This window comes from Nicotiana tabacum, chromosome 13, assembly GCF_000715075.1.
Source record: "Nicotiana tabacum cultivar K326 chromosome 13, ASM71507v2, whole genome shotgun sequence".
Taxonomy (NCBI): Eukaryota; Viridiplantae; Streptophyta; class Magnoliopsida; order Solanales; family Solanaceae; genus Nicotiana; species Nicotiana tabacum.
In genome coordinates this window covers 21759429-21783143 of record NC_134092.1, presented here as the reverse complement: position 1 = coordinate 21783143, position 23715 = coordinate 21759429, and the positions used below count along the sequence as shown (strand labels likewise).

At 35.2% G+C, this 23715-nt stretch overlaps 1 protein-coding gene across 3 annotated transcripts; it reads left to right on the top strand.

The window, feature by feature from the left end:
- Positions 1-11319: 11319 nt before the first annotated feature.
- On the top strand, positions 11320-22368 carry LOC107790190 (deaminated glutathione amidase, chloroplastic/cytosolic). Of its 3 annotated transcripts, XR_012697946.1 has the most exons (10): positions 11320-11547; positions 15767-15903; positions 16209-16337; positions 17295-17353; positions 17742-17854; positions 17930-18022; positions 20669-20771; positions 21246-21588; positions 21706-21788; positions 22068-22106. XR_012697946.1 is itself a non-coding variant. In XM_016612093.2 (9 exons), the coding sequence occupies exons 1-9, from the start codon at positions 11383-11385 to the stop codon at positions 22104-22106; spliced, it is 921 nt and encodes a 306-aa protein (XP_016467579.1). In that variant the 5' UTR covers positions 11321-11382; the 3' UTR covers positions 22107-22368. The 3 variants fall into 3 exon arrangements, 1 of the variants encoding a protein (XP_016467579.1); XR_012697945.1 differs by having other exon boundaries at positions 21246-21788; positions 22068-22368; XM_016612093.2 differs by lacking the exon at positions 21246-21588 and having other exon boundaries at positions 11321-11547; positions 22068-22368.
- The last annotated feature ends 1347 nt before the right edge of the window (positions 22369-23715 follow it).

The following is a 23715-nucleotide window of genomic DNA, read 5'->3' as shown; positions in this document are numbered from 1 at the left end:
TTATGTCTTTTATCCCCATCCTCAAGTGTGTGTGTTACTTCTCAAAAATAATTTAGAATAAAAAATCCAATATAAAATAATTATTATTAGTACCGCAAAAACGAATATATTGATTGTATATTTAATTAATCACTAAACTCTTATATTTTTATTTAAAATATTAAAGATATAAAATTTTATTTTATAATGAGTTTAGGTGTTATTTTGGAATTAGTGTATTTGTGGCTAAATCATATTACATAGCTATTTATAATACTTGTGAGCACCTAATTTTTGACTATATTTAAATTTTTATCACCTTCTACTATGTAAATATTTTATGAAATTTAATAAATATTGTTTTAGCTTTGTTACACTATATATATATCTTTGTTACACTTATACATATATATATAGAAAAAATTATTAATAATTTAAAAGGTAAATTATTACTATTAGTATTATTTTTATTATTATTTTTATCTTTATTTTTAAATAAAATGAATTAAAAACCGAAAATAAATAAAAATTAATTTTTTTTCAAAAAAGAAAAAAGAAAATTCGGATGGGAATTAAAAAATAGGAAAAGTAGAAATATAAAATTAAAAAGTAAAAGTAAAAGTAGGTAGAAATTGTTTAATTAAAAAAATTAAAAGAAAGTGGAAAATTAAAAAAATAAAAGTAAAAGAATGTGGAAATTTAAAAAATAAAAAGTAAAATAAAGTTGGAATTAAAAAATAAAAGTAAGGGTATCTGATTTTTTTTTAAAAAAAAAAGTAAAAGTAAGTGGGAAATAAAAAAAGAAAAGTAAAATAAGTAGGAAATAAAAAAAGAAAAGTAAAAAAGTGGGATTTTAAATATATTAAAAGTAAAAAAAGTGAGAAATTAAAAAATAAAAGTAAAGGAAAGTGGGGAATTATTTTTAAAAAAAAATAAGAAAAATGGGAAGTGAAAATTCTTTTTAATTAAAAAAAAAAATCTGAAAATTTTAAAAAAAAAATTCTATAAATAGAAGAGAAATGTGATGAAAAAAAAGAGAGAGAGAAAGGAAAAAATAGGAGAGAAAGCAAAAAATAGGGAGGAAGGAATTGAGAAAAAATTATTTTCTTCTTCTAGGATAAGGAAATTTCTACTCGTGTCATTCTTTCTTCGGCTTTCTTTCAAAAAATCCAGCAATTCATCACCTAAACTCCAGCCCCAAACCAACTGGAAACCAAGCTAAAAAGCACCACAAAAACGAGCCGAAAATCCAGTGAAACAGTCCCTTTTTGTATAGAAAATAACAGCTCCAAAGTTGAGTCGTCGAGTTCGAGCTCCATTTGTCGATTTTGGTCGAGGCTCCATTTACATCCTTGTCCATTCTCCGAGCTTCAAAACAGTCTTGTAAATGTCCATTTATCTCATCATTGTTTTATTAAGACATTATGCTTGAATATAGATCTTATTTAGATTCATGAAGATTAAATTTTTATTTTTTTTGTATTAATTGTTAGGTCTCATTAGCTTTTGTTAAATTTTGCTACTTTCTTGATGATTAACATGAAGATTTATAAAAAAATAATTTTTGGACACATAGTGAATGTTTGAACTTTGGGGATAAAATCTATGTCTCCTAGTTGAAATTAAAAAAATGAGGGTTGGACTTAAAAAAAAAATGATTGGGCCTGGTGGTTGGGTTGTGCTTAATGAAACATATACTACTGCAATTGACTAGTTAATAAGGGAGTAACTTGATGAACTAGTATCTGGGCATACTCATTAATTGGCTTTAAAGGGCAAATTGTACAACGATCCAGTTTAATTTATCTGGTCCAAAATAGTTTCTGTCAGGCCCAATTTAGTAAGAGCAAAAGCTGACCCATTTTTCACAATTAATTTTCATAGCTCTTGACCTTACACAAATCTCAAACCCGTAAGGAAAAACAAATCATGAACATGTGCTAGTTGCTTTAGGCACGATTAATAAATCATCATGACTATGGGTATGCTTCCTGTGGCATGGTCACGATACGTACACCCCAACTCAAGTGCGCGTTTCACGCGACTTGACTTCAACTTCGAATAATAATAATAATAAATATGTTGTAAATCGCGGGTGCGTTTTCACGTGACGCGGTTCGCAATATATACAAAAACAAATGAGCTTGCGACATCGCGACTTGTTCAAATAAGTTCCATAAATATTAAAAAGCGATAAAAGACAAAAATGCACAATAGGTTTAAAACATGTAATAAATCAGATAATTACGCTAAATATTAATTGTTAAGCGACCGTGCTAAAATCACGGAACTTGGGAGTGCCTCACACCTTCTCCCAGGTTAACAGAATTTCTTACCCGATCTTCTGTGTTCGCGGACCAAAAATAAGAGTCAAATTTCCTCGATTTGGGATTCTAAAATAAACCGGTGACTTGGGACACCATAAATTATTTTAAGTGGCGACTCTGTATAAATAAATAATTTCATTTCGAATAATGTCACTTAAATTGAAAAAACTCCCCTATCCCCTCGGGAAAAAGGAGGTGTGACAGCTCTAGCGACTCTGCTGGGGAAACGAACCTAGAATCTCTGATTCAGGGTTCAGAATTCGAGCTTAGAATAACTGTTATGCTTGGCTTTCTTGTGATTCTTTAATATTACATGTTTGGGCCCAATGTGCTAAATGTCGCTTTTTACCGCTTTGATATTGATTGAACTGTATATAAACTATTACGAAACCCTATTCTCTCTGAGTCTTCTGAATCTTCTGGGAAGCGTGCGCTTCGCGTAGCTTTTTTTCTGTTAGAGTCATATCCTAATTTTAGAGCGAGGTACGGACAAGTTGCAAAGCCGGTGAAGCTTCTGTTGCCCCCCTCCCTCCCCCTCCGGCTCGAGTTGTCTGCTCGGGTAAGCCAAGTCTAGAACAATACACCCAGGATTTAAACTTAGAATGACATAACCTCATGCTGGATCCCTAGTAGGTATGCTTGTTTGCATCACGTGCATTTGACTTTGGGGACTCAACACATGGGTTGGGTCCGTCTAGGACAAGTGTACCCAAATCAAAAAATCATCCTGATGCATTGTTACGTGCTACTTGTACATTTATTTATTTCGGCTTGCATGTTGACCTTCTTCTATAAAAGGGAAAGAAAATCAAGAAAAACAAGAGTGATGCAAGAGAGAGAAATTTACCCGATTTCTAAAAATTCAGGTATTTGAAAATCCCCAAACTCTGCCAACATTTTGAAAAAAAAATCATTTCCTAATATGCCAAATATTTTTAAAATAAAAGGTCATGCTTTTCTTACCGAACTACGCGGGTCTGATTCTCACCGGATGTGAGATACGTAGGCAAACCTCATCGGTTCCGGCCCCAATTTTCAAAAATTCAAAAATATTTTCCTTTGATTCCTTCTTTATAAGTTTTTCTTTGACACATAAAATCCAAAACTTTTCCTTCTTTTGTAGAAGTTTTTCTTTTGGAAATTTTAAAAAAAAAGTCAAAATCCAAAAATATTTTTCTTTAATTCATTCTTTACAAGTTTTTCCTTAGAAAATCCCAAATGAAAAAAAATTAAAATCAAAAAAAAAAAAATCTTTATAGAAGTCTTTCATTTGAAAAAAGAAACAAATCAATTCAAAATCCAAAAATATTTTCTACCTTTTCTTTTTAGAAGTCTTTCTCCCAAAATATTAAAAACAAAATCCAAAATAATATTTTCTTTCTTTTCAAAAATTCTCAAAAAAAAAAAAGAAATCGAAATTAAAAAAAAAAACTTTCTTCTTTATAAGTCTTTCGAAAATTAAAAAAAAAATCAAAATCCAGAAGGAAAAAAAATAGTTAGTTTATTTAGTTTATTCCTAATCTTTCTGAACTACGCAAGATCTGATTCATGCGGCGTCATGATACATAGGCAATCCGCATCGGATTCGATCATTGACATCAAATAAGGTGAGTGAAAAAAAAAAGGAGAAGAAAGAAAAGAGTGACAAAAATAACCAAAAAAAAGCGAAAAAAAAGAGCAAAAAAAAAAGAAAGAAAGAAAGAAAAAAGCAAGAGTGAAAAATCCAAAAAGAGAACTCTATGTCCAGATTGACAAAGAAAACCGCGGAATATTTTTGTGAATATATTGTCATATGGCACGAGCAAGCCGCCAAGGGAAAGCCTCCAATGGACGAAACATAAATGGTTATGGTCTTCCTACAGGCCCAAGAGACGAACTACTTCCAGAACATGATGTCTGCAATGTGTAATCCGTTCGTCGAGGATATCAAAATTGGGGAGATGGTCGAAAATGATTTTAAAATGGGCCAAATCTTGAGTCATACTGCCTTTAAGGCCACATCACATGCCGTTCAGAGTGGTTCGGAGGGTTTGATGAACATAAATTGGAGAGATGAGGAATTTGATACGGCATTGAAGGCCCTTACAACCCTTTCCGAGACAGAGGAAAAGCCAAAAACGGTCGCCAAGCCTGAAAGTTCCCTATTAGACGGGAGTGTCAGTAGCCAGTCTTGCTTTCCTTTCTGCGTCCGGATTATCTCAGGGTGTGATCCAGATGTTTTACTTTATTGTCTTACTTTCCGGTGTAAACCCATCTATCTTTAAAATTCAAAAAAAAAAATCAATTGAAATCAAAAAAAAAAAAACAGAATCAAATGAAATTAATATTTCATTGTCCAGGAATGTCACTTTTGTCACTTCTCTTATTCTTTTTTCAGTTCAGTTAAATGCAGATTTCAATAACCTTACATGCTTGCGGATTTCATGCCCCGATCCTAAAACGCTGTCAGACTTCGAAATAATGAATCAAGAATCAAAATGCAATGAAGATAGGTTTAAGGAAATAAAATAAAGAATCAGAACAGCTAAAGAAAAATTGGCTTCAGGTTGGAAAGGTCCATACATTGCACAAGAGTATTGCCAAAAGAGAGCGGTGTACTTGGAACACATCGAAGAAAATGTCCCTGAAACAATTGTCAATACAGGTGCAGTCAAAAGGTACTATGTTGAGTCCTTTATATAGCATTAATGTTCTACGGTTGGGATAAAGAATGCTTTCTTTCTCACTATCCAAATATTTAACCCTTTGCAAACCCTTTTGAACCGGCTCCCATTCTTTGATTACCCTCATTGGAACCCGGAAGTCATTATTGAAAAATAAAATGAATGAAAAAAAAAAGAATAATACAAAAAAAAGGAAGAAAAGAAAAAGAAAATGAAATGAAAAATGAAAAAGAAAAGAGAAAAAAGGAAAGGAAAAAGAAAGAGAAGAAACTAAAACAGAAGAGAAAATCAAAACAAAAGAGAATCAAAAATAAAGTTCTCGTCCTTGAACTACGTTTGACTTGATTCCGAAAGGATAGGTAGGCAGCCTCTCTCTGGGGTTCAGTCACACCAAAACAAAAATCCAAATTCCCTCAAAACTGAAACGGGGGCAGATGTTATAATAGTTTGGCGATGGTTTTGTCTGAAAGGTTCTAAAGTTGTAATTCAATCCAAATTCTTTTCAAGTCCTTCCGATCAATCGGCAAAGAGATTCAAAATGGGAGGATACAGTTACTCGGATTTGATACAACAAAATAAGAGAAATAAAATGAGAGAGTCTTACTGGTGAAAACCTCACGAGCACCATAAGGCGATGATAAGCAGAGAAATTTGAAAATGAGAGAGTCTTGTTAGTGAAAACTCATAAAGAGCACTATAAGGCGATGGTGAGAAGAAATGAGAGAGGCCAGCTGGTGAAAACCCGCAAAGGGCGCCACTGATCGAAAAGAGGATCCTCACAGTCACTGGCATCGACACAGTCCTGGGCAAAGTTTCTCAGTCTCAAAGCAAGAGTTGTGATGAATTTATGAGAGTTGGACGGTTTACACAGATCAGGCATCTAGTCCAAGAGGCATGTCATGTTCATTGAAGTCTGTATACACTCCAGATAAGTCCTTCTTTCTTTTCCCCGAAAGGGATACCTGTTGTCTAAATTTATTTGTCCATTCCATTGTTTGCTTTTCTTTGAATCCTTTTCGGTTTAACTCTGTTCTGAAACTAAGACAAAGAAGGGAAGGCAGGACTGATTTACAGGGTTCTCACTTGATACAAGCCAATGTGCAAAAGAAAAGGCACCCAATCTCGGCAAGGGCATCAAGTTGACTCCAACTGGCTATGTTGGCCAATGTTTCGAAATCAAAAACTGTTGAAAGAGGAAATTCAAAGTCAAATGACCACAAAGGCAAAATAAAAGTTGAAAAGGTTAAGTCCCACGTGACTAACCATAATGGCAAAGTCCGGAAAAGCCAGAGGTTCTCCGAGGTTAGAAATGCAATCGATATTCAGGATACAACCAGTTGCAACTAAAAGGACCGAGACCAAGTGACTGAAACAATCAAGGCTACAAAACCAACCACCATTTCAAACTGACAAATTGTTCTTTGTTTGAAAAAAAAGAAAAGAAATGGAAATAGGTGCAATCCAAAAGCAACCTTGCAAGAATCAGGTGCAACCAAAACGAAATTACGCAAAGGCTAGAAACAGTTTTGCAGCAACTACTCCAAAAGGGAAGTCTTCTCCAAACTCTTTCCCGCATTTTACTCATTATCTTAAAAAATATATGAAATTAAAAAGAAAGAAAAAAAATCATGGTAGTATAGGGCTTCCACTCCCTAGTCTGCTTTTGCAACATAGGTTCTCCACTCCCTAGTTGATGATTATTTTAGACATAGGGTCTCCACTCCCTAGTCGCTTTTCCAACATATGGTCTCCACTCCCTAGTTGATTTTATTTTAGACATAGGGTCTCCACTCCCTAGTCGCCTTTTCCAACATAGGGTCTCCACTCCCTAGTTAATTTTATTTTAGACATAGGGTCTCCACTCCCTAGTCTCTTTTCCAACATAGGGCCTCCACTCCCTAATTGATAATTTTAGACATAGGGTCTCCATTCCCTAGCCTGCTTTTCCAACATAGGGTCTCCACTCCCTAGTTGAAGTTATTTTGGACATAGGGTCTCCACTCCCTAGTCGCTTTTCCAACATAGGGTCTCCACTCCCTAGTTGATGATTTTTAGACATAGGGTCTCCACTCCCTAGTCGCCTTTTCCAACATAGGGTCTCTACTCCCTAGTTGATTTTATTTTAGATATATGGTCTCCACTCTCTAGTCGCTTTTCCAACATAGGGTATTCACTCCCTAGTTGATTGATATTTTAGACATAGAGTCTCCACTCCCTAGTCTCTTTTCCAACATAGGGTCTCCACTCCCTAGTTAGTCGCTTTTCCAACATAGGGTTTCCACTCCCTAGTTGATGATTTTTAGGCATAGGGTATCCACTCCCTAGTCGCTTTTTCAACACAGGGTCTCCACCCTCTAGTTGATTTTATTTTTAGACATAGGGTCTCCACTCCCTAGTCGTCTTTTCCAACATAGGGTCTCCACTCCCTAGTTGATTTTATTTTAGACATAGGGTCTCCACTCCCTAGTCGCTTTTCCAACATAGGGTATCCATTCCCTAGTTGATTGATATTTTAGACATAGGGTCTCCACTCCCTAATCTCTTTTCCAACATAGGGTCTCCACTCCCTAGTCTCTTTTTCAACATAGGATCTCCACTCTCTAGTTGATGATTTTCCAACATAGGGTATCCACTCCCTAGTTGATGAAATTTTAGACATAGGGTCTCCACTCCCTAGTCTCTTTTCAAACATAGGGTCTCCACTCCATAGTTGATGATTTTCCAACATAGGGTCCCCACTCCCTAGTTGATGATTTTTAGATATAGGGTCTCCACTCCCTAGTTTATTTTCCAACATAGGGTCTCCACTCCCTAGTTTATTTTCGCAACATAGGGTCTCCACTCCCTAGTTGATGTTATTGTAGACATAGGGGCTCCACTCCCTAGTCGTCTTTTCTAACATAGGGTCTCCACTCCCTAGTTGATTTTATTTTTGATATAGGGTCTCCACTCCCTAGTCATTTTTTCCAACATAGGGTCTCTACTCCCTAGTTGATTTGATCTTAAATGCAGGGTACACCATTCCCCGATATCTTTGCCAATATAGGGTATCCCATTCCCTGGCCACATTTTTCCAACATAAGGTACATCAATCCTTAGTTGAGACATCCTTTTGACAATAAAAGAACACAATCCAAAAAAAAAGAAGAAGACATTTTCAGGGTACACCACTCCCGACCTTTTATTGCTTTCAATAAAGAAGTAGTTTATAATTTTGTTACAATAACTCACGAAATTTTCCTAGTGCAAATTGGGGCAGAAAAATTTTGTTCGATTGTTTGTTTTGGTGTCTGAGTAGGTTTTACCTCGAGGCACAGGGTTCGAGATGACCAAAAGAAGAAGTCTCAATTCAGAATAAAAGAAAAAAAAAAGTGAATCCAAAATGCAAAAGCAATTGAAAAGATGTGGAATGCTAATGCATGACCGAAGCCACGAGCATTGGAGTCCCAGTTTGATTAGAAGAAGCTATAGAACAATGAACTAGAACCTACAGCTAGCGAGCATCAAGGTTTAGATCAGAGTCTGCATGAAGAACCAGTCAAGACTCAAGATCAAGTTTCTGAAGACTCATACATAGGAATCTTGTAACTCATAATTGATAGGCTTGTTTAGTTTTTATTTTTATTTTTGATATAATAGCAGGACCGTGGACCGGAGCCTCGACGGAACCTCACTCGACTCCTTAACTCATCATTCCACTATTCTCCTTGAACTACACGCGACCTGATTCCCCTATAATCCGGGATATGTAGGCTGTCCAAAACCAGGACTCGGTTGAACCTTATCTTTTATTTCTTTTCCTTTTGAATAATGGTTTGGTCAAAAATTAGTCACGTGGCTCACTAGTCTTTGCCTGAAAACTCTTCATGTTTCCAAGCAAAGAGGGGCAGCTGTGAGCACCTAATTTTTGACTATATTTGAATTTTTATCACCTCCTACTATGTAAATATTTTAAGAATTTAATATTTTTTTTTAGCTTTGTTACACTTATACATATATATATAGAAAAAATTATTAATAATTTAAAAGGTAAATTATTACTATTAGTATTATTTTTATTATTATTTTTATCTTTATTTTTAAATAAAATAAATTAAAAACCGAAAATAAATAAAAATTATTTTTAAAAAAAAAAGAAAAGAAAATTCGAATGGGAATTAAAAAATAGGAAAAGTAGAAATATAAAATTAAAAAGTAAAAGTAAAAATAGGTAAAAATTGTTTAATTAAAAAAAGTAAAAGAAAGTGGAAAATTAAAAAAATAAAAGTAAAAGAATGGGGAAATTTAAAAAATAAAAAGTAAAATAAAGTTGGAATTAAAAAATAAAAGTAAGGGTATCTGATTTTTTTTTTAAAAAAAAGTAAAAGTAAGTGGGAAATAAAAAAAGAAAAATAAAATAAGTGAAAAATAAAAAAAGAAAAGTAAAAAAGTGGGATTTTAAATATATTAAAAGTAAAAAAAAGTGAGAAATTAAAAAATAAAAGTAAAGGAAAGTGGGGAATTATTTTTTTTAAAAAATAAGAAAAATAGGAAGTGGAAATTCTTTTTAATTAAAAATAAAAAAATAAATAAAAAATAAAAATCTGAAAATTTCGAATTTTTTTTTTCTATAAATAGAAGAGAAATGTGATTGAAAAAAAGAGAGAGAGAAAGGAAAAAATAGGAGAGAAAGGAAAAAATAGGAAAGAAGGAATTGAGAAAAAATTATTTTCTTCTTCTAGGATAAGGAAATTTTTACTCGTGTCATTCTTTCTTCGGCTTTCTTTCAAAAAATCCAGCAATTCATCACCTAAACTCCATCCCCGAACCAACTGAAAACCAAGCTAAAAAGCACCACAAAAACAAGCTGAAAACCCAGTGAAACAGTCCCTATTTGTATAGAAAACAACAGCTCCAAAGTTGAGTCGTCGAGTTCGAGCTCCATTTGTCGATTTTGGTCGAGGCTCCATTTACATCATTGTCCATTCTCCGAGCTTCAACACAGTCTTGTAAAGGTCCATTTATCTCATCATTATTTTATTAAGATATTATGCTTGAATATATAATTTGATCTTATTTAGATTCATGAAGATTGAAATTTTTTTTTTTTGTATTAATTGTTGGGTCTCATTAGCTTTTGTTAAATTTTGCTACTTTCTTGATGATTAGCATGAAGATTTATAAAAAAAATAATTTTTGGACACGTAGTGAATGTTTGAACTTTGGGGATAAAATCTATGTGTGCTAGTTGAAATTAAAAAATGAGGGTTGGACTTAAAAAAATAAATAATGATTGGGCCCGGTGGTTGGGTTGTGCTTAATGAAATATATACTACTGCAATTTACTAATTGATAAGGGAGTAACTTGATGAACTAGTATCTGGGCATACTCATTAATTGGCTTTAAAGGGCAAATTGTACAACGATCCAATTTAATTTATCTGGTCCAAAATAGTTTATGTCAGGCCCAATTTAGTAAGAGCAAAAGCTAACCCATTTTTCACAATTAATTTCCATAGCTCTTGACCTTACACAAATCTCAAACCCGTAAGGAAAAACAAATCATGAACACGTGCTAGTTGCTTTAGGCACGATTAATAAATCATCGTGACTATGGGTATACTTCCTGTGGCATGGTCACGATACGTACACCCCAACTCAAGTGCGCGTTTCACGCGACTTGACTTCAACTTCGAATAATAATAAAAATAAACATGTTGTAAATCGCGGGTGCGTTTCACGTGACTCGATTCGCAATATGTACAAAAACAAATGAGCTTGCGACATCGCGACTTGTTAAAATAAGTTCCATAAATATTAAAAAGCGATAAAAGACAAAAATGCATAATAGGTTTAAAACATGTAATAAATCAGATAATTACGCTAAGTATTAATTGTTAAGTGACCGTGCCAAAATCACGGAACTTGGGAGTGCCTCACACCTTCTCCCAAGTTAACAGAATTCCTTACCCGATCTTCTGTATTCGCGGACCAAAAATAAGAGTCAAATTTCCTCAATTTGGGATTCTAAAATAAACTGGTGACTTGGGACACCATAAATTATTCCAAGTGGCCACTCTGTATAAATAAATAATCCCATTTCGAATAATGTCACTTAAATTAGAAAAACTCCCATATCCCCTATCCCCTCGTGAAAAAGGAGGTGCGATAATACTTTGTTATTTTTTATTTGGCTAATTTATCTTCACAATTTTAGAAATATTTTCACCAATCAAAATAATTTATGGTACTAAGTGCAATTTTAAACATATATATTTCCTTTTAAAAAAATAAAACCCATGTCAAAATTTTGACATTACCGTTTCTTTGGGACGAAAGGAATATTAAATAAAACTTTATGGTACTACTGTCTAGCTTCAGAAATATTGAAGAAACACAAGTCAATTTACAATAGACAAGCTGACGTCAGCGTGATGAATTTCTGTCTGAATACACAATTAAGCACCCGTTACAACTTCACAGTGGCATCTGCCGGAAAATCCATAGCCATGGCCAACTCCGTCAGAATCGCCGCTGCTCAGATGACGTCCGTTAATAATCTCGCCGTTAACTTCGCTACTTGCTCTCGCCTCGTTAAGGTATGTCCTTCGTGTTCATACATTTTTTTTCGCATTTTAATTTGATATTTATGTACACATGCCGTGTATTAGTACGTATATTTACAGTATTAGTTTGCTAAAACAAGTAGAGAATTTTGTATTTTACATTGGTCATTGACACGTCATCATATTTGAAGTTGGTCAACGATGGTTGACTGTATATCTTAGTTCATTCTTATAAGGCTAGTAATATTCAAGAGCAATTTTTCATTGAGAGACGTATTCAACCCTAGCACGTGATGAGTTTAAATGGAGTGACAGGGTAATTGAGGATTCATGTAGCGGAGCTTGATTGAGACTGAGACGCAGTTGTTGTTTTGTTGTTGTAGACGTATTCAATCCTAAGATTTGCAGTCTGATTTTCGTGAGACTGAGGAGCTTGATTTTGAGCTAATTTTTGGTTTAGTTTATATCCATAAGTTGCAAAACTTTGTTAGAATTAAATTTAGGAGCAAAATGATTTGGCAATGTTGGTCAACCATTGACTTCTGTTCTTGTTTAATTCTTACAAGGCTAGTGATATTCTAGGAGCGACTTTCCTCCTCCCAGAGCAACTCATGCTTCACGAATCACAAGTATATGCTTGTCAATCAATCAATCAATTATGCTTCAATCCCAAATCATTTGGGATCAGCTAGTTGTGTGTGTGTGTGTGTGGGGGGGGGGGGGGGTAAGCGGAATTTTGCCTTCTTCTTTTTTTTCCTTATTTGCACAAAAGAAATCCAGAACGGAATGGCTATTGGGTTGTCCGGAAAAAGGATGGTTAATTGTTGTGAGTATAGGCTGAAAGTAGTAAAACAGGAAAACCTATATAGCACGAGGAGGAGAAGAAGAACATGGAGGGACCCAAGTTTTTATTTAGACACGTTATGGACTTCTCAAGCTTTTACATCCAACTTTTTATCTGATAACACTACAGATATTTAGAACTTGGCATATTGAACTGGAATGTCCAACAGTGCAAAATCACAAATATACTTTTTCGAACTGAGAAGACTACTAGGCGAAGCAGAACTAGCATAGTTAATTCATACTTGTTTTGGGGCAAAATGTGTTCTCAATTGATTTGGGGACCATCTATACATTTTATTTTTAAGCTTAGAGATGGGTTTGTGTGCTCTGGACGTGCTGTCGCTACTGCATCATGCTTTCACAATGATGTTAGGAATATAAAGAACACTAATGCATTGAATATAGCCATTTTTTTTTCAACTTAAGAAGTATAGTTTGTTGAAATTTAAAGTCGTTCCTTCATATATTCATGTGTTCTCAATACTTGAAAACTTCAACCACTCTAGTCATTGAGTTGGCACTAACTCTTGTGGAAAATAAAGCTTCTCACATGACCCAATACAGACTGATTTATGTGAACAATATCTTTATCAGCTCCTAACAATTATGGCGGTTTGTAAAAGGTGGCCTTATTTTTAGGTTTTTTATTTGTGAGCCATTTATTTAAGGCCTTGTTGGCCAAATAAATGGCCTTGTATTTCGAGAGTATGTGGCCAATTGTTGGTCAAGCATTTCTTTCTTGTTTTCCTATATAATGAGGACTCTCTACTCATTTGAAAATACACCAACAAGACTTGAGTCTTCATTTCTTGTTTCTTCCTTTATTTTTTTTTGATAAGGTAAATTGTATTAATCAAAAGGGAGAAAAAAAGCTCCCGCATACAAGAAGTATATAAAAAGTAGAGAATTTACATCAGAACATGATTCTCTACAAATGACGCCCAATCTTCTACACAAGTAGGTGCTACATGTGTGCACCAAAAAGCGATCAAAGATAAAAGACTATTCTTAAGATGTGAAAACGGAGACTCAATCCCCTAAAAAACTCTCCTATTTCTCTCTCCCCAGACTAACCACATGAGAGCTAACGGGGCGAACTTCCACGCCTTTTGCTTGCTTCTTCTACGGAAACCGGCCCAGCTATATAGCATTTCCTTTACAGTGTTTGGCATCACCCATTGAACACCAAAAAGATTCAGGATTGCCCTCCATAAACCCCAGGACACAGGGCAATGCAGCATAAGATGATCAATTTCTTCCCCTGAGTTTTTACACATGTAGCACCAACTAACATGTGTAATTTCTCTCTTTCGCAGATTTTCAGATGTCAAGATCACTCCCCTCGCTGCTAGCCATGCAAAGAAGCATACCTTCGTGGGCGCCTTAGGAATCCAGATCGATGAGTATGGGAAAGTAGCCTCCTGTCTCACCAACATACTCTGGTAGAAGGACTTTACGGTGAACAAGCCATCATCACGCAACCCCCATCTCCAAGAATCATAAGATGGATGGGGCATATCTTGCCCGTATAGCAGTGCCAACAAATTTTGGAAGAGGACGGTGGAAAATAAACTTTACCTGAAGCAGAAGCTTTATACAATTCGTATGGGTGAAGGTACCTCTATTCTCTCTCATCTTGACACCTTTGATTCCATTCTTATGGATTTGAGTAATATAGATGTTGAAATTAAAGATGAGGATCAAGCCGTGTTACTGTTTTGTTCTCTACCCCCATCTTTTAAGCATATAAGAGATACTATGCTTTATGCAAAAGATAATATCTCTTATAAGGATATTAAATCTATCTTAAAATCAAAAGAACAGATAGATAGTGATATTACTGGGGAAACTAGTGGAACTCAAGCGAAAGTTGGCTTGTTTGTTAGGGGCAAATCCGACTCCAATTCCAGATACAATAATTTAGAGTGTCGCTATTGTCATAAGAAAGGTCATATTATCTCTGAATGCTATAAACTGAAAAATAAAGAAAAGCATAAAGAAAGAAATAATGAGCACAAAAATACTGATACCGCCGAAGCTAGTGTAGCAACTGATGAGATTGAGGGAACTATATTTTTAACAGCTGAAACTAGTTTCAGATTAGACAATGAGTGAATTTTAGATTCCGATTGTTCATATCATATGTGTCCTAGCAGGGTCTTGTTTTCTACATATGATCCAGTTGCAGGTGGAGTTGTCCAACTGGGTAACAATGTTACTTGTAACGTTATTGGCAAAGGTACAATTCGGGTCAGAATGCACGATGATGTGGTGAGAACTCTCACCGATGTTAGATATGTTCCTGAGTTGAAGAAAAATCACATATCTTTGGGCACTTTAGAATCCCCTGGGTGCAAATTCACTGGTGAAGGTGGAGTTCTGAAAATTTTTCAAGGTGCTTTTGTGATCATGAAAGCACACAGATCTGGTTCGTTGTATACTTTATTGGGATCCACTGTTATAGGCCCTACTACAGTTTCGGTATTAGACAACTTGTCTGATTTTGATGGCATTAAATGTTGACATAGGTCCATTGAGGCTTTTGCGGAGAAGGTGAAGCAAGTTTACTATATCAGCCAAAATTAGGCCAAGGTGGAGATTTGTAAAATGTGGCCTTATTTTTAGGTTTTTTATTTGTGAGCCTTTTATTTAAGGCCTTGTTGGCCAAATAAATGGCCTTGTATTTTGAGAGGATGTGGCCAATTGTTGGTCAAGCATTTCTTTCTTGTTTTCATATATAATGATGACTCTCTACTCATTTGAAAACACACCAACAAGACTTGAGTCTTCATTTCTTGTTTCTTCCTTTCCTCCTTTATTAAGAGTGTTTTGTATGAGAGTTAGTGTTGTGAAGCACTTGTGTGAACCCTTTCTTTGGAGTGATCTTGTGAGGTTATTCTCTTAGGGTATTTGGGATTAATTAGAGTGTTTACTCTAATTTTGTACTCTCTTTTATACTCTTATTGTTATAGTAAATTGCTCATCTCCGCTTGTGGACGTAGGTTACTTTGACCGAACCACGTTAAATTTGTGTCTTCTTTATCTACTTTAATTGTCGTTGTTATCAACTTCCATTGTCTTTGTTATTGCCATTATACCGTTGTTTGACTATATTCCGCACTACCCAGGTTCCCGATCCTAACACGGTTGCAGAAATATATCTTGCCGTTACTAAAAGTGAAAAAACTTAAAGAACAATTAACTCTCTTTTAGTTTTGATAATATTTCATATTTTGCACGCTATCATGAGTGATGAAGTCACCAACATATCTGCCCCCCCTCCCCGCATGAAAGGTGGAGAGAGGTTCACGCTCTCTTTCATTCTGAAATGTTGTTTTCTATACTTACTGTTGATTGGTACTGATATCTTGCACTATTTTTTGCTACATCATATCTTCTATTCCAGGAAGCAGCTTCAGCAGGGGCTAAATTGCTATGTTTTCCTGAAAATTTCTCTTTTGTGGGAGACCTACAGGGAGAGAGTCTTAAAATTGCTGAGACCCTAGATGGACCTATTATGAAAGGCTACTGTTCTCTTGCAAGGTGTGACCATGAGAGAGAAGTTGGCTTCTCTCCATCTAATGCACATTATCCTGTTTTTAGAAGCACTAATACACGTTGTCCTAACAACTTGTTATCTCTTTTTTGTGACATTTTTCAATGCTTAATGACTATGTGATCAAACATACTGATTTACTCTAATAATCTATTTCTCTCTCTCTCTCTCTCTCTCTCTCTCTCTCTCTCTCTCTCTCTCTCTCTCCATGATAGCTAGTGGGTGATTCCTGAACTTGAAATGAGTGCTAGTGGATTCTGTCAAATGACATCTTTTCTGCCATTACGGACAGGGAATCAAATATTTGGTTGTCGCTAGGAGGATTCCAAGAAAAAGGGAGTGATGATGCACACTTGCGCAACACTCATGTTCTCATTGATGATAATGGAAATATTAGGAGCACGTACAGTAAGATGCATCTGTAAGACTTTTAAACTTGACTTTGTTGGACATTGGACTAAGGTTGTCATACTTAAGTTAATTCAATACTTTCATACTGTTTGTAATGAAACAATATTGTGTTTCTGTTTTGATCATTAGTCATTACCTTGTGTTTCTAATGTGAGGTGGTAAGACAAGAAATAATGTTAGACATACCATGTGAGTGTAATATGAGTGACAGAGAATTAATGGGTTTTGTTAGAACAGGTTTACCAATTTATGACATAATGCAGGACAATTAAAGTTGCTTACTATCCAGGCAACCCTACAACACCATTAAAGAGCTACATGTCTTATGTCATATTCTGTGGGCGTTGAACAATTTACTACTCTATTAAAAACACCAGATATCATTTGTTTTTTTAGAAATATGAAGCCCTTGATAAATTAAATTATAGCATCATTTTCTAAATGTTGAGTTATTGAAGTATGTGTGTTCTGTGAATAAAGAATGCTAACATGCATATAGTCAGTTAGGATATCCAAGTACTGTTTAACTTTGTATCTCCTTATTTTTTTTATAGTACTTTGAAATGGAATATGTGTTTCTATATGCCTACTGTTATCTACCACAGTAAGAGCACTTATTATGTATTTGTTATGTAAAACATTTGACTAATTATTTAAAGGACAAACTTTCCGGGGAAAAAAAATATGTAGAGGACAAACTTTCGTCTGGTAATTGTGAGACAAGGTATGATAAACAAATAGGATGATGTATTTGCTAAGCAGTTAACTATTCAAAAAAGGATGTGAACTTAATGACCCATGAAGGGCTTTGCAGGCGATGAAAGTATATTTAAGTCCTATTCTGTTAGGTGTGTTTTTCCAAATTTCGGTATATGAGTCACTGTGAAACAATCTGAACGCAATATGACCCCTTGTTGCTCCTTGATCTAACCTGGAACACTAATTGTGGTTTCTGCTGTATTTATAGGTTTGATGTGGATGTTCCTGGAGGTGCAGTTTATAAAGAGAGTAGTTTCACTGAAGCTGGTAGGAAACTCAATATGACCGTGCTAACATTTATTTCCCTTAGACAATGACTGGACTTAGCTTCTTGAAAATTGTTTCCTTGTATGAGAAAAACTTTCTGAGTAGTAGTTGTTCTTAATGGGTTTTATTGAACCATATGCAACAAAAAGATGTGCAATTTTTACCATTAGGGTTTGCAGAAACTTTTGATAGATCAGTATCAGTGGACCAAATTGAAACATGAACTTTCTTCTTAAATTTATTATTGTAGCGTTTTCCTTGTCTTAAAAGTTGCTTGGCACTGGTACATTCTATTGGTCGTTTCTTCTAATTAATCATGTCTTAGAATTTAATAATCGGCATATTACATTCTTTTTCCTTATCAATTCCTACTGACTAATCTTCATAGGGAAGGATATTGTTGTGGTGGACAGCCCCTTCGGCCGTCTGGGTCTCACTGTTTGTTACGACTTAAGATTCCCTGAGGTGTATCAACAACTTAGGTTCAATCATGATGCACAGGTATTACAGGTTACCCTCTTGTTTCTCTTTGTCCAAAAGAAAATTGTTAGTGAAAAGACTTTCATATGGTTTCAGGTTTTGTTAGTGCCTGCTGCTTTCACAACGGTGACTGGTCAGGCACATTGGGAGATTCTTCTCCGCGCTCGTGCAATTGAAACACAGTGTTATGTATGGTCATTATCTGTATTACTTCAAATCTGACCTTTTCGTTTTAGCACCATTTGGTTGTTCATGACATTTGCAAATATTTAGTTAGGCAATCTTAAAACTCACGGAATCAAACAATTTGTTGTGTCATCACATGCAACCATTCAATTTTCTTTCCTTGGATTGACGATTTAACTTCCTTTTTGCTGGTTAATCTAGCTGAATTGTTGTTCCTGATAAGAGTATCATGATCAATCAGTTCCCTTTCTTTTCAAAGTTTTCGTAAATATCCTCCAGAATTCACAAAGCATCAAAAGAAAGTTTGGATGAATGTGTGAAGTGCCTTTAAACAATACTAGAGGCCGAATCTGTTTACAAAATTTTGTCCATAGTCTCCTTCGTAGGATGTACTGTTTTGAATGGGGACAATCTCTGAGCCAAAGTGAATTTGTTGGGAACAGGCAGACTTTAGATGCTACTTTGATTGCATGAATTGGTGGACAATGTTAATGTTGTCCTAAGAATAATGCTTTGAATTTTAATTTTAACATTTCTGGTGAGAGCGTTAGTTAGAAATTTCTTGGTTAAACATTAAAGTCATCTAAGAAAGGAGTCTAATATTCAGTGGAGGAATTTCAAGGGTGCTTTGTTTCTTCATTATGTTTTTTCACTTGGTTTGGGGGCACATTCTCATAGCTGAAAATCTGAGAAGTAAGATAACATACGTCAGCTAGTACTACATGTGCAAACATTCCGGGGAGACATGGATCCCCATTAATAAATTGCGAGGTTGCAAGTCAACTATGGTAGACGTCCTAAATCTGCTCAAGATACAATGTGCAGTGTCGATGTGATGTTCGGTTGGGCTTTCAGGAGAAGGAAAAAAAATTGAAGTGTATCTGTGTATGTATGTAACTCCTTTGCCTCTTATGTGGAAACTTTTAAGGGAAAGGAGAGCCTTTGAGGGGACAGAAAATGATTTTGTATAGATGTATTCCTGATTTTGTTTAAAAAATGATTTTGTATATATAAAGGCTAGTTTTTGTTCTAGTACGTATTTGGTGCCATGAGGTCTTGTTCATATAAATTTCATATATCTAGGACTCCAGTGTTTGGTTCAACAGTCAAAGTTGTACAACTGTGGATGTGTGGTAAACGCGTTTCACGAGTTCGAATTTTAGCTGGTGAATCAATTCTGGTATTTAAATAGAGAATGGTAGAGGGGCAAGCCCATCAACAACCACGTTTTGAAGCTGGAAATAGCGGATTTCTCGGTTATCCAAAAAAAATGCTTCCAGATTTGTATAGAACAATATTTTGGTGTAGGCTCTCAACTTGTTGTATACTACTTGTAATTTAGGACTTAAATCCCACAACATCAATTAATTATTGCCTTATAAAAAACCCTTTTTTTCTTTGTCTTACTGTGGTTGTAGACTTCTTGGTATTTCAATTTGAATGCTTCCTGAGAAAAGAGTCTCTAGTTCTCATCTCTAAATTTCTATCTCTACGATTCTTTTCTTCTCTGATGATGCAGGTAGTTCTGAGGAATTCTCTGACTAATCTTTTAACTTTTTTATAAGTGCTACACGTTACTGCAGTAAATGGACTTAGCTTTTGCTTTGTAGCTTATCACCCCACAGCACTCACTTGATGCTGATTGTGATGAACAACATACACTTATTAAAGAGAACTGCTAGGCTTAACATTGATATGTCAGATGGTGATCTAACCAGTTTCATGCTGTTTAAATCCTGCTCTATGCAGCTGCAGGATTTTCAGTAGCCCTACTTTGGCTCTCTGTTAATGACTTAAGGGGAACTTTTAATTTTAAAATTTTGTGAAAAACAGGAATTCTGAATCCTGTATTGTCAGAAGCAGTTCTGTTTTCTTTTTCTTTTTTTTCTTTTTTTTTTTTGGGTGGGAGGACAGGGGGAGATAGTCTGAAGCAATGCTGCCATTATCATTTAGATGGGTAGGGGGGCTCTGAACTTCCAATTTTCTTCACTATCTATGCGGCACTGAGTTTTAGAAGCTTATTCTTTAGTCACCTTTCAAGTGTACCGTTTTCAAATCTTAAATTTCTGAAGCTCAGCAAGTTTTGTGTTGTTTCAGTTGGAAAGTTTGTCACTCATTTCATGCAAGCACAACTTCCTAGAGCTTGTACATTGTAATTTTCATTTAGAGCACCAAAACACATCAAAATGATGAGATTTTGCATGGTCTGAGGTTCATATTAGCTTGAATATTCATAGTCCTTTGTAGTCTTGAAAGGCATTCTTCAAATTGGTGAATAATGTGCAATAAACGCAGGAAATGTAACTTTACTAATTTTTGCATTAGCTGTTTTTTAGATTTATTGGTAGTGTTTGTCCTTCCTAAGAAGGTGGAAGTTTATTTGCCATCAACTTTAGGGATATGGTTGTAGTAAAGAGGTTAAAGCTCTTTTGGATGGGATGACAGTGATGCATTAGATGTAGTTAAATTATCAGATATTCCAAAAGCAATATTTCTTTGATTTATGGCGTTCATAACCTTCTTCCCTAATGGTCGAACAGTAACTCCCTAGAGTTAATTCTTATTTGTTATTAATCTCTCTTTTGATACTTTTTTTTGGCTACTTCACTTTGTATCCATTGTGGATACTTATGATTAACATCTTAACAGGTCATAGCTGCTGCTCAAGCAGGGAAGCATAATGAAAAAAGGGAAAGCTATGGAGATACCTTAATAATTGATCCATGGGGAACAATAGTTGGTCAATTGTCAGGTAACACTTAATCTAATCACTATTTAGGTACTCATTTCTTGTAATTCTTTGTTCTGTTTAATGTCTTGACACTGATTTTATCCCACGAGCAAGAGACTAGCTCTTAGATAGCAAAAGGGAAAGTTAACTTATGATCAAGTTTTTGCTGATGGTTTTGGCTTCACCAGTTGGACTTTCTTGGAAATTCTTATTGTATTCACGGACCATTTCTTTTAGATAGTTGCTTCAGGTATATTGTTAACATTGTTATCCGCGTTATAGGAATAACACCTGTAACATGTAATTTTGAAACTTTTTTTTCCTGATGGCTTGTAATTTTGAAACTTATTCTTCTTTGTATTTCTTTACTCTTGTCCCCCCTGCCCTCCTCTTCGAAGTCTAGTTTTTAATGTGAAGCTTTTAGCGCCTATGTTTATAAGTTCTGGAAGTCTAATGGAATTACGAGGGAACCTCATTAAGTTTTTTGCTTCATAGCAAAATATGGTGCGTGGAAGGTTTGCTTAGGTTAACAACATTGATGGGTAATTACTCTATGCATCACATATGATGCAAGTTGCAACTACGCGTGAACACTGATGGCCACTGCCTTTATTGGCTGAAAATGGAGTGCATAATCGAACTTGTGGATCTGTTTCGACTAAATGGTCTTATATGAGGAATGAAGAATAGACAATGCACTGGAGTTAGATTACCAAGTTCTTTTTGTTGATTACACTTCTGAATGGTGTATGGTTTGACGATAGCTCCAACATATCCACCTTAGTATTTTGAAAAGGAAAATTCCTTTTTTTTTCATGGTGATAAAAGCACTAAGCTGGTAAATCCATCTTCTGCCTTCTTTCTTTAATGACATGCTTTTCCTTAATGCTTTTGTTCAAAACAGTCAGAGAATCAAGTATACTCCATTGACAAATTCATTTTGTTTCGGCTTCAGATCGATGGTCAACAGGTATTACTGTTGCAGATATTGACTTCTCATTAATAGATTCAGTCCGAACAAAGATGCCAGTGTCTAAGGTAAGAAAAGTTTGCTACTGTATATCAGGTATTGATATTTGTTTTCATCCATTTGCAGAAATACAAGATGTTTTCTTCTTTTGCAATATATTTATCTGTGTTTCTTTTGGACTTGATTCTGTGTTTCTTTTGGACTTCATTAACTTTAATCGTTCAATTTGGAGTTTCCCGTTTTCATCTCTATTTGTGCATGTCTATCACAACTCATTTTTTGTCATTAAAACACGAGTAATTCGTTATTCTTCCTTTCACATAGCTTCAAATCTTTTCCTTTTTCAGCATCGCAAGCCTGCTGAATTCTGGAATCAGCATCCTTGAGTTAGCGGGTATGTCATTCTATAGTTGTTGTATTCAACCAAATATTGCCGCCAAACTCTGGTCCGTTCATATAAGCTGCTTACAGGGAGCACTGGTCATGTGGTTCATAACATATGTACATGTACATTAGACGTAATATCCCTTGTCTACCAGTAGCAGCTACTAATGCTGAAGTTTTTCATGTCTCCATTATGAATTAAAGTTATCCTTCCTTTTCATTTATATTCATGCCCGCGGGACATAACAACTATTGCAGTGCTGACCCTAGATCTTGTGCACCTAATACGTACTCGAGGGGAAAAGGAAATATACTTGCAAAGCTAGTAGTATAGAGAAACTGAGCATGTATGGTAGGGTCATAACGTCTCTTTTGTTATTTTGTTTGGAGGGGAAAAGAAAGAAACCCCCCACTTATCAGAGTGATATGTTCAATAACATTTTCAAACTGTACGAACTTTAGCATTTGTCGAAGTTTTATAATTTATACATTTGAGAAACCTAACTTTGAGTCCGCTTGCATTTACCTCGACTATTACATTGGGTAATTGTTGTCCCCCGCCAGCACATGTATAGGATAATTCTGGCCATGCAAATATGAATAACTGCCCGTTCTTGTTATTATGGTTGTATATTATAGCAGTGACGGGGCTTGTCTCCAAGTTATGTCAACCAAGTAAAGCAGTAATAACATCGGAAGATAGTGGAGAAATTGAGCATCGCAAACAGCGCCTTATTAGCAACAAGTGGCTGCCGTTGAAAATTTAAGTTGTCAGTTCTAATGAGTCATTTGTATCAATAATTTGGCATATAAAGGCCATCAAGGGAAGTCAGAATATCGAGGGACGTCACCAACTTATCCGCTAAAAAAATAAAGGCAAAATACATAAGTTACCCCCTAAACTATAGACCAAATCCCTATTATACACTTTCTGATCACAAATTATTTTACACACTCAATTTTTTCAGAGTGTGTCTAGTACACACCTGTTTAGTTACGTGGCACGCGAGTATTTTACACTCAGAAGAGGCGAGTGAATAGTAAATTATTTTGTTTCTAAAGCCTTTTTTGGAGCCTACGTGCATAGCCTTTTCATTTTCTTTCTTTTTTAATCATCTTCTGTACCTTGTTGCCGGCGAAGGGACATAGTATCCTACTAAGTCCACTGATCGGTGGATCCCCTGATTTTTATGGCTCTCTTGCTTTATCAAACAGTTTCCAACTCAGGATTCTTCATCTTCCTCTTCTACACACAATATATAATCAGCTGCTTCTTCCTAATTCTCTACATCCGTATAATTATTTTAGCTTTTAGCTTCATCCATGGCAGAACCACCATTTAAAGTGTTAGTTTGTATAGGGTAGTTTTGGTGTTCTTAGTTATGGGTTTTTCATTTTGCAGCTAATAGTTACACCTAAATCCACCCTCTATCGCCAAAAGTCAACATCAGTGACTTTTGTCAAGAAAATTATTAATTGGGTGGTTTGCTGGTCGGAGAGGATGTCGGTGAATCGGGCAGCCATAACATCTTTTCTGGTTTGGAGTTTTGGTTTTTTTTTTTTTTTTTTGTGTTAGATCTGAATTTAAAGTCTAAAATTTGGGACTAAATC